Source organism: Camelus ferus, chromosome 15, assembly GCF_009834535.1.
Source record: "Camelus ferus isolate YT-003-E chromosome 15, BCGSAC_Cfer_1.0, whole genome shotgun sequence".
NCBI lineage: Eukaryota > Metazoa > Chordata > Mammalia > Artiodactyla > Camelidae > Camelus > Camelus ferus.
The window spans coordinates 16,287,587-16,300,072 of NC_045710.1; the positions used below are offsets into that span (position 1 = coordinate 16,287,587).

Below are 12,486 nucleotides of genomic sequence, written 5' to 3' on the forward strand. Positions count from 1 at the left end.
TGGTCTTCTGTCCATTTTTAGATTGGGTTGTTTTGTTTTGTTTTGTTGTTGTTATTAAGTTATACGAGCTGTTTATATATACTGGAAATTAAGCCCTTGTCAGTCGCATTGTTTGTAAATATTTTCTCCCATTCTGTAGGTTGTCTTTTTGTTTTGCTTATGGTTTCCTTTGCTGTGAAAAAGCTTTTAAGTTTAATTAGGTCCCATTTGCTTATTTTTGCTTTTATTTCTATTGCCTGTGTAGACCACCCAAGGAGAATATTGCTAAGACTTATATCAGAAAATGTTTTCTTCTAGGAAGTTTACAGTGTCTTGTCTATGTTTAAGTCTTTAAGCTATTTTGAGTTTCTTTTTGTGTATGGCATGAGGGAGTGTTCTAACTTCATTGATTTATATGTGGCTATCTGGTTTTCCCAACACCACTTGTCTTTTCTCTATTATTCTTACCTCCTTTGTCAAAGATTAACTGATCATAAGTCTGTGGGTTTATTTCTGGGCTCTCTATTCTGTTCCACTGATTCATATGTCTGTTTTTGTGCCAACACCATGCTGTTTTGATTACTGTAGCTCTGTAGTATTGTCTGAAATCTGGGAGGATTATTCCTCCAGCTTTGTTCTTTTTCTTCAGTATTGTTTTGGTAATTCTAGGTCTGTTGTAATTCCATACAAACTTCAGGATTATTTGTTCTAGTTCTGTGAACAATGTCATAGGTAATTTGTTAGGGGTTGCATTAAATCCGTATATTGTTTTGGGCAGTATGGCCATTTTAACAATATTAATTCTTCCAATCCAACAGCACAGGATATCTTTCCATTTCTTTAAGTCATCTTTAATTTCCTTAATCAATGTTTTGTAGTTCTCTGTGTATAAGGCTTTCACTTCCTTGGTCAGATTTATTGCTAAATGTTTTATTTTTTTGAATGCAATTTTAAAAGGGGTTGTTTCTTTACTTTCCTTTTCTGATATTTCATTGTTAGTGTAAAGAAATCAAATAATTTCTCTATTAATCTTGTATCCTGCTACCTTGCCAAATTCTTTTATCAGCTCTAGTGGTTTGTGTGTGGAGCCTTTAGGGTTTTTGATAAGAGTATCATGTCATCTGCATACAGTGACAATTTTACCTCTTCTCTTCCAATTTAGATGCCTTTTATTTCTCTTCCTTGTCTGATTGCAATGGCTAGGACTTCCAATACTGTGTTGAATAGAAGTGGTGAGAGTGGGCATCCTTGTCTTGTTCCAGATTTTAGTGGTAAGGCTTTCAACTTTTCACTGCTGAGTATTATGTGGGCTGTGGGTTTGTCATAAATAGCTTTTATTATGTTGAGATATGTTCCCTCTATACCCACTTTGGTAAGAGCTAAACAGTTTTTTAATGTAGATGACAGTACCCTAGCTCTATTCTGAGAAAAAAAAAAAAAAAGCCACAAAGGACACTTATTAGCAAGGAAGACAGGTGAGCACCAGGATTTAAGGCTGGAAGGGATAGGCTAATAACTCCAGTGTTCTGTGCAAATGCAGTCACACTCATGATCAGGACTACCTTTATCTATTAAGCTGCTGACCCCCAGATGTGAAGGGAAAAGGTAAACACCAGCTGCCAGTCTTTTGGTTGTACAAGAAGAAGGCCTGAACAATGAGAACCCTTTTTTGGGGTGGTTCCATCGATGCTTTGTCCCTGAAGTCAGGAAGCACCTTTCCAGTAAGAGACTGATTTTTAAAGTTCTCTTGATATTGGACAATGCCCCTGGCCACCCAGAACCCCATGAGTTCAATCCCGAAGGTGTTGAAGTGACCTACTTGTCCCTAAATACAACATCTCTAATTCAGCCTCTCAATCAAGGGTCATAAGGATCTTTAAGGCTCATTATACATAACACTCTATTGAAAGAATTGTGAACACTATGGAAGAGAACCCCAATAGAGAGAACATGAATGTCTGGAAGGATTACATCACTGAGGAAGTCATCATTGTTAGAGAAAAAGCCGTGAAAGCCATCAAGCCCAAAACAATAAATCCCTGCTGGAGAAAACTGGAGATGTTATGTATACACAGGATTTAACGACAGTCAATAAAGGGAATCATGAAAGAGATTGTAGATGTGGCAACAAAGGTGGGGGGTGATGGGTTTCAAGATATGAATCTTGGAGAAATTCAAGAACTAAGAGACATTAACAGAAGATGAACTAATGGATATGAATGCCTCCAAACCTGTGCCAGGAAATGAGAAAGAAGACATAGAAGAAGCAGTGCCAGAAAACAAACTGACATTAGACAATCTAGCAGCAGGTCTCTGACTATTCAAGACTGCTTCTGACTTCTTTTACAACATGGACCCTTCAATGATACAGTCACTGAAACTAAAGCAAACTGTAGGAAAAGGATTGGCACCATATAGAAACATTTTTAGAAAAATGAAAAAGCAAAAAAGTTAGGCAGAAATTACATGTATTTCCACAAAGTTAAAGCAAGGTGCTTGCCTCTCCTGCCTCCCCTTCCAACTCCTCCACCTCTTCAGCCTCTGCCACCCCTGAGATAGCATGTCCAAACTGTCCTCTTTCTCCTCCTCCTTAGCTTACTCAACATGAAGACAATGAAGATGAAGACCTTTATGACGACCCACTTCCATTTAATGAATAGTGAACAATCATCATGCTGTACAGTTAAATTTATTTATTATGTACTTGTGTCACCATGTGAAAAATCTAATAACCGTACAGCTAAAACTGTGTGATGTGTTTTTGTGTCATATCATCACTTAAGTATTCATTATGTAGAACGAGTGCAAGACTTGTACTGAAACAGTCTATCCTTACTATGTATAAGGTGAATGATATTTAATAGAAAAATTAAAAATGTGTTAGTTTTCTTAGTTTCATAACTTTGCTTTCAGAGAATTACATTACCATATAGCATGCCCCTCTCGTAATTGGAGAAACTGCATATCAGCAAATCAACACGGATAAGAGTTTTTTCCTAATATAGCAATGTTTCCAATACTGTATTAAGAATATGACTGTAATACTGTATACCATAAAAATTTAATAACAATTCACTCACTAGTGTATAGGCTAGGCTACTGTGAAACAATCTTATCAATTACACGAGGCTACTGTAAAGTAGTCATACTGCTGCTTCTTCATTATCAATACACAATACCTATAAATAAATGTGAATGTCTTTTTCATATTATCTTTTCATTTCTGATGCCTAGTGTTAGTCATATGTATAACATCTACAGTGTTCTGTACCATATAAGACAATATTGATGTAGGCTGAAAGACAATTTATTTTGTAATCAGGCAATGTAAACTTTCAGTGTATACTCTCTTCCTTATCATTTTCTTAACATTTTCTTCTCTCTGGCTTACCTCATTGTAAGAATATAGTATATACTACATAATACAAAACATGTGTTCACCAACTGTTTACGTTAGTGGTAAGGCTTCCAGTCAACAGTAGGCTATTAGTAATTAAGTTTAGGGGGAGTCAAAAGTTATACACAGATTTTCGACTACACAGAGGTTGGTGCCCCTAACCCCCAGACTGTTCAAGGGTCAACTGTATATACTTCCTTTCAGTGAAAACTCACAGTAGTCCAGTGAGATAATTATTACTCCCCCCATTTTACAGAAGAGGCAAACAAGGATCAGATGCTTTCATTTACTTAAAGTTGTATAGTTACTAGCAAAGTCAGATGAACTAACATATTTCTGACACCACAGGTCAAACTCTTGGTCAATATATTGTACAGACGTCCCATGGTATCCGTGGGGGACTGATTCCAACACCCCACGCAGATACCAAATACAAGGATGCTCAAGTCCCATATATAAAATGGCATAATACAGTTGGCCCTCCACATCCACAAATTCCACGCCTGTGGATTCAAGGAACCACAGATCAAATTGTTGCCTGAATCTGTGGATGTGAAACCAGCAGATATGGAGGGCTGATTGTACCTCGTTACTTTCATTTGGTACACAGAGCATGTCCTTAATTCAGGAAATGTAGACCCTTTCACTTAAAAAGACACTAATGACGATCAGTAGTATTTTTTTTAAAGGAAGCAAACATTCCAACTACTCTTATCCACAAAGAAAACTATGAAACAGAAATAAATACGGATTTTAAAAGCAGCATGATTTATGCTATGGTTTTGAATGAAACCAAGAGACATTCCTACTCCCAGCATAAGTGGCAAAAAGTATAACTCTGTCAAAAATTTAAAATTAAGTCACTGGACAATTTGCCAGCATTCCCAAGCTAACTCTTTCCTAAACCACCAATGTTATTTTATATTATTTTCTAATTATTATTAAAGTCTCTTGAAGCATGAAGACGGCATATGTTTGACTTCCCAATAAACACTGAGCACCTCGATGGTAAAATTTTTACTTTATTCCTCTTTCTACTATCCACTATCTAGAACACAGCAGTTTTCAATTCTAACAGTAAAAATAATACCTGAAATGCTTTACCAATTACAAAGGACTTTGATACACATCAAATCAGTAATGATTGCTCAACAGATGCTTGTTGAATTTTTTTTAATTTTATGTGGATTTCCTTAGATATAATGAAATATAAGTTGCATTGCCAAATATGAATGACTTTCTTTAGTAGCTCAAATAATTAAAAGTGAATTTTCATCCAGACTAACTTTTATGAGTATTAAGAAATATTTTTAAAGTTACTGTCATATATAAAGAATTAAAGTAGCCTACATGGTGTTTACCCACCTTACTCTGCCTTTTAAAAGCATGCATTTATTACTGAATTCTTCTGGCACCATATTTACACTAATGAAAATAAATAACATACTGTTTTGTGAGATTTCTTGCACAGATATTTAACTTTTTATGCTTGCTCTATTTCCTCAATTTTAATCTAGTGATACATATGTTATACCCAGGGTTTTCAAGAGCACTTAACATGGTATTATATGCCTAGTAGCCACCCCAATAAATGTTTTGTGAATCATCTTAGTCATCTTAGCATCCATCTTAGCAGTGAAACTGCTACTAAATATCTAAGCATACAAATTTAGACCACTGATCCTAAATTTAACATACTGATTAGAAAATATGCTTTGTCATGAACAGTTTGTATTTATAGACTAAACATATTAAATATTCCAAAGAAGACATTCTCATATTAGCTGACTTCACTTACCTGATCAAAAAGAAGCCTAAGCTGCCGCTCAGATTCACCAACCCACTTACTTAGACAGTCTGCTCCTTTTCGCATAAAAAAAGCTACCTTTTTGTCTCCTTGACTGCACTCATTCGCTAGCGCTCTGGCAACCAAGGTTTTACCTGTGCCAGGAGGGCCATAAAACAAACAGCCCCTAGAGGAATAAAGAATCAACAAAAGTAAATTAATGTTATCAACACCACTAATAACCAATATAAAAGCATGCATCTCCCATATAATTTTGTAATAATGTATATTATAATTATTCGACACTGATAATGCTTTTTGTACTATACAGACAAAAGTTACACTTTGCTGAGAGGACTCAAGGATGTTCTCAAAGCACCAAGCTTTGGCAGAAGAGAATTAGTTTAACCAGAGTAGAGAGTAATTTGTCACGATACATCAAAATATTAAAGGTGTTTTCCCTGTGATCAGGAAATTTCACATTTTAGAATATGTCATATAGAAATACTAAAAAGAATATTATAAAGATAGATTTTTTTAATCTAAATGCTATCTAATAATAAGGGGCACATATATACAATGCTATATCTATAAATTGAACACTAATATGATGCCAAAATGAATAATACACATTATTGAAATGGGAAGATGTCTATAATATACTATAGAGTGAAAAACAAAGTTACATAAGGGTATTTTTGAATAATCTCATTTATATTAAATGTTTACATGTGTATAATATAGGCAAAATATAAACTTAATATATGCATATATATATAAAAGAAAGCTGTAAAGAACATAAAAAACTTTTCATCACTAAGGAGTAGGATTCCTTTCTGCTTATAACACTTCCTGCTTATAACACTTCCTGCTTATAAGTCCATGTTTTAAGGTTTCTCCCAAGGCTATATAACTTTATTGCTTTGAAGAAAATAATAATTATTTTTTAAATTCAAGTTATATCATATGAAAAACAAATAAATTGCTATTATGATTTTTAAAAGTCACTAAAGAATTACAGGCCAACTTTTTTTCCACCCAAACAGAAGGTCACTCTTTGGCAAGATTTTCTACATCCTAGAACACAGGAATGATGAATTAAAACCAAGTGTGAATAAAAGTACTTCTTAAATGAAAAGGGACATTTAGCAGTTTAAATCTAATAGTCTATACACACATCTTCAGAATATTTTATTATGCCCAATTTCCATTGACATAATTTCTCAGCCTTTTCTAATAGTTAACCACCTCATGATTAAAAACAATCTGATCATAAAAGTTAACTATCAAGCTTACCATTTCAAAAATATCACATCATCAAGTCAAAGAAACGTTTCATTGAAATTATGCTTCTGAAGATTAATCAATATATAGCATCAAACTCAATGCTAACCAAATTAAGGTAAATTTGGTTAAAACCAAATTAAGGAAATCCATTTGGGCAATCCACTTGTATATTCAAGGCCTGTATAAAGAATCGCATCTTGTCCCTGACTCTTAAATGCCAAAATATAAACTTCAAGAATACATTTAGTACCACAGCCTTTGAACCCTAAATATAAAATTTCATTCCTAATTCTCATTGCTAGAACACATCAAATAAATACATATGAAATATTTATATTTATAATCACTTACTAATTGAAAATTGATAAATTAACAGCAATAATAATAATAAACATCTAGGACACTGCTTACCTTGGAGGTTGAATTTTAAATTTTTCAAAAATTTCTGGATATAAAAGTGGAAATACTACCATTTCCTTTAGTGCATGAATATGATGGCTCAATCCACCTATGCTATCAAACCGCACCTTGGAAAGAAAGGGAAAAGATTAATATAAAATAATTTTAATTGTTCATACATTTTTTTAAACTTATGAGATAATCTTATGATTCAGAAATGCATGCCTTCAGCAAGAACTGAAGTGTAAACAAAAAATTCATTATTAAGTTAAAGTTCAAAAAATTACATTTCTGAAATAAGTGTAGAAAAATAAAGTTGGTAGTAAAATTCAAGTTTACACTTCAGCTCAGGCAAATAAAGCTATTATTCATTAATCTTCTTGTAACTAAGGACCAGGATTAATGGCTAATCTAACACTCTAATAGGGCAATATTGTTCCGAAGGTGGGCAAAAATTAGTTCAGGAGTAAGTAAAAAAAAAAATCTTAGCTATTACAATGGTTTGTGCCCTCCAATGCTCAATTTTACCTGACAAAATCTTATTTTTCAATAATAATTTATCTAGAGAGAAATTTAATTTTTTCCCCTTAGGAGACAATGAAAAAATAGCTTCAGAAACACTAATCTATCACAAGAAGCAACAGAGATTTTTTTCCCTCCCATCCATATCTGTTCAAATATCTAAAGTTGTAAAGTAAAAAATTGTATAGAAAAAAGTACTTGAAGGGAATATGATAGAAATATGACTGAAAAAAAATCTAGAAAAATAAATATGGAGTTTAAATAACAGAAACATTCTAAGAAAAGCTTATTCTTCTTGTATATGACTTCAAATTTAACAAAAATAAGTTATTCTAATTGAGTGATAGAGACATCTAAAGTTAACTAGATTCAAGAGAATAAGGTGCTGGTAAACCCAACTAAACAAAGACCATTATGTCTGGTCCCCTGAGAATGTGAACTATTAGACATGAGATTCTGAAATAATCTGAAATTTCCTTAGTTTCTCAGTAGTAAAATATTCTCCCCTATGACTTCAGATTAGAGATAGCCAGTATTTCATTCTCAACAATATACACAAAACCATTTGATAATTTAAGCCTTTCACATGAGAATCAATTAAATAATTTGTATAGAAAGGTTTATGAGCGCAAAGAAGAAATATCAAGTATGTTCTTGGTTATGCAGTAACCTTATCCCAAAGTATCCCCCAAAAAAGATTCTACTAACAGTAAGTACGTCCCAAAAGATTCTACTAACAGTAAGAATCTACCATGTCCTCTAAATCTTGTCTCTCTTTTCATGCTACATACTTTCCCTGGGTACTACCATTCATTTTCCATAGTGACCACAATGATCCTTACATTGGTGATCATATCCAGATTTCTAGCCCAGATACTTCTCCTTAATGTCAAACCTAAATAACCAATTTCCGACAAGTTACTTGCAACTGTGATGTGTCGCAGATACCTAACCATGTCTACAACTAAGTCATCTTCACATCTTAAAACATACCTTCTTCTGTGTTTCCAACCTCAGAGAGTAGAACTATTCATTATCCCACCAAGACACTTAAGCCAGAAACCTGGGTCATACATTTAAGGTGTTTCTCTCCCTCATTCCCCCAAAGCAATTAATTCACCAAATTCTGTCATCTATGAATATCTCCTGAATTCTGTTAAATCCATCTACTACTTCTTTCCATCATTATCCTACTTTCTAACATGATCATTACTAAAGATTACTAGATTACAACTATGTCCAAACCTGTCTCCCTAATGCCAGCCTTGCTTCCCTCAAATTCATTAACTACATCATAGACAGAGTGATCTACTTAAAATGCAAATACAGTGGGGGAGAGTATAGCTCAAGTAGTAGCGTGCATGCTTAGCATGCAGGAGATCCTGGACTCAATCCCCGGTACCTCCATTAAAAATAAATAAATAAAATTACCCCCCCTCAAAAAAAAACCAAAAAATTAATAAATGCAAATATGATCATGAAATCTAGGCAGCTTCAACAATACACCACTGCTTCTCATGGTTTATGGGGCCTTGTCATATTTGTCAGCCTGATTTTCTACCCATTTTTCATTTTATAGTTCCAATAACACTGAAATGGAAAAAAAGAGAAACACTTGAGTAATTATCAAACATGACCTGAAGTGCTAGGTTCTAAAATATACACATCAAAACACTAATGGTGATCTTCTACTTTTATTGTGTACTGAGTTAGAACCAATAACCTTAAAAAAAAAAATTAAAGCTATTTCTAGGAAACTATTTACAAAACTTACTGATTTATCAATGTTCATCGGATCAACATCAGCCAAGCTTGCACCCACTTTGACACGTTCTCGGAGAATACCACTAGCTAAATCTTCTGCTCTTAAGTTCATAGGCAAACATCTGAAATTCATAAAAATTCAAGTAGACAGCATTAAAAGTTTCATATTCTTAATGTCATAATAAGTTTAAATCTTTGACACATTTTCATCTTTCTCCTTTTTCTCATAACCCAGAAAATGACAAGGGATTTCATATTTTTAAACTACTTTTACTAAATTCTTTTAAACAGATCAAAAATAATTTATTCACTAGACAAAACAAATAAGATCATTAATCTATTTGTCCAAAGACCCTAATCTATACCAACTTAGAAAATTTAACAAACCTGATATTCCATATTACACATATATAAAATAAAAAGAGACCTACTATATGTACTATATGATATTAAATGAAATCAAGCTTTATTATATATTTAAATTTATCTTCAGATAGCATACGGGTATACTTACTCAGCTTACATGATAGAAGAAATTTCTTTCCCTTTTATTCAAGGTAAACCAATTTCAGATCATATTTTCAGAACTAAGCTTTATCTTTCGTGTACCTATCTTAAAATAGATCTTCAGATGCCTAAAATTCTATACTATTTAATTTAAATTACCCCTAAGAAAATATAATCTATTTTCTCTTTTAACACTGTGTAAACACCAAAAGATGACATAAACAGGCTCAAAAAAAGTATAGCTTCTATGTACCTTCAGTGACATTTCTGAATCCAAACCTACTTTCAAAATGTATTTCCAAAGCAGGTATCAGAATAATTCAGATTAAAGAGGCATTAAAATGTTTTATTTAAACTTAGGTTTTTCTCTTACATTTTCTTTCCATCGTTCACATGAGGAACTCTTTTCAGCATACAATCTGCACCAACCCAAACTTGTTTCCAAGGCCAACTAACTGAAAACTTGGTATTTCTACAGTAGATATATAATACCAAATTATAGAAATGTTTTGCTAAATGTAAAATATCTAAATAGAATTTATGCTTAGCATTATAAATGTAAGCTAGAAAATTAAATTAAATTTTAAAGAATAAATTATAACTTGATTCTTTAATTATCTACTAGACAAAATACTGATACTCTTCCCCACTGAAAACTCGAGATTTTAATGAGCCACATAGTAATCAGAGTATTTAGTCTAGTTAAGCAGAGATCACCAGACATACTTATTAAACCAAAAATAAAACAAATTTTCCAACGAAATCCAAGGGCTCTTGAGATAATTCTATTAGAAACCAAATCTTACTCTGAGTGCTCTAATCATTATAAGCATCTAAAATCAGCCTCATTAGACAGATATGAATTAGAAGAGAGGCACTGAAGAAAAGACTCTTATAGAGGTTGGCCTCTTCCCCTAGCTCTTCTTTCTTCACCTTCCCACACACTATTTTACTGAATACTTACACAGTCAGTAATTTATAGGAAGTTTCCCAAGATTAGATTTCTACTCTAAGAATTACTAAGTAAAAACCAAGTCAGTGTATTACTCTAGTCTAAAATATGTGTTGAATATCACTGTTAGCAAAATGCTATAGTACAGATAAGAATCCCATTCAAATAGTTAAAATTGTTATTCCTTTTTTTCTACCATGGAAATAACAAAAGTTTACTAACCTATTTCTTGCTCTTGCCATGCTCTTTGATTTCCTTCTTTCAAAGCGTTCTTCATCAGAGGAAGTTGTATCACTACTATGAATGGCATGTTTCTTTCTCCTATTTAAAGACAGTAAAATCTTTAAAATCATTACATCAGCAAAGGGCTTTTAAAAACACGTTCTGAATCAAAGCAATAAACTTAATTGGCATCCAAATTTAGGGAATATCTATCATCGACTCATGAATAACAGGGGAAACTTATTAGAAAAGAAAGCTTATTCTTTTTCTCTTCTTATTTTCCCATTCCTAAATAATCAGAAATAGTCCAGACACTAAAGAAAATAAAACACTGGATTATAGAGAATCAAGGGTTTTCTTTTTCCACCTAAAACACTTATACCCTGTTTGAATTTCTTATAAAATGTATAAAGTATTTCTGAAGAAAAAAATGTAACAGCTTATAATTAGAACTACAATGGAATGATTAGATAATGTATCAAGCTAAATTCATTCTCAAAGAGAAATAATAATGAATTCTACATTACTAATAGAACTTATGACATCTCTAGGATACCTAGAAAATATGGTAACTGTATGGAGGAATTGATATAAATTAATTTATTTCAAACTTAAATTGGCCTTCAAGGATGGCCCACAGCCTGCAGAGCCCTACTCTACTTCAATTCCCACTAACCTCAATAGCAAACCCAGATTTTCCCCAACTCTCATTAAGATCCTAGGCCTATCTAAATTCCTTCTACTGATTAATATAAATCCTTTCATTTCATCTGCATCAGTTTTTAATGCCTCCAAAAAGTTCATAAAGACTATTATAATAATTACCTAGTCAATTTTCACAATTTTGATAGTTATCCTCTCTCTTACTTCTTCCCTCTCCATTAGGAAAATGCCTGTTTCCAAGTTTCTTATGCTGTATGTGTGTGTATGTACATGCGTGCGTGTGAGTTGGGCCTAATGTATACAAATATAATATATCTGCCAACAGCAGCACAATGAAGTGGGCAGAAGCAAAAGTGTACATGTTGGGCTAAGATAATGACTCCAGATGACAACTCAAATGCACAAGAACAAATGAAGAGAAGCAGAATGATACATAAAAAGGTTACTATACAAAACTATAAGCACATACTTGGCTGACTTACTTCTCTCAACTTTTTCAAAGGACACAAAATTATATAAATAATTCTGATAGTTTATTGCTATGTTTGTTAAATTTATAAATATAACATATATAACACCACTAAAGGCAGAGTTGTATATGCAATTTACCAGAAAGCCCTTACAACATACACAAAAATTAATTCAAAATGGATCAAAGACGTAAACATAAAGCTAAAACTATAAAACTCTCGGACAAAAACATAGTAGTAAAACTTCGTGATGTGGTTTGGCAATGGATTCTTAGATATAACATTAAAAACACGAACAAAAGCAGAAAAGATAAACTGAACTTCATCAAAATTAAAATCCTTTATGCTTCAAAGAACACCATCAAGAAAGTAACAATACAACCCACAAAGTAGGATAAAATATTTGCAAACTATATATCTAATAAGGAATTTGAATCTAGACTATATAAAGAACTCTTACAAGTCAACGACGAAGAGAGAACCCAATTTTAAAATAGGCACAGGACACAGACAGTTCTCAAAGGAAAATTTTTAAATG

At 32.7% G+C, this 12,486-nt stretch overlaps 1 protein-coding gene across 4 annotated transcripts in view; it reads right to left on the minus strand.

The window, feature by feature from the left end:
• The window catches only part of ATAD2B (ATPase family AAA domain containing 2B), a 150,296-nt gene that overhangs the window by 93,062 nt on the left and 44,748 nt on the right, over positions 1-12,486 (minus strand). For all 4 annotated transcript variants that reach the window (XR_004326171.1, XM_032497106.1, XM_032497105.1 and 1 more), the window contains 4 exons: positions 10,816-10,914; positions 9,145-9,256; positions 6,861-6,976; positions 5,175-5,349 (listed from right to left, as the gene is read on the minus strand). Coding sequence is in view for 3 of the 4 variants with exons in the window: in XM_032497106.1 (XP_032352997.1) it covers positions 5,175-5,349; positions 6,861-6,976; positions 9,145-9,256; positions 10,816-10,914 (502 nt within the window). In the remaining variant the exon portion in view is untranslated. The remainder of the gene's footprint in view (positions 1-5,174; positions 5,350-6,860; positions 6,977-9,144; positions 9,257-10,815; positions 10,915-12,486) is intronic.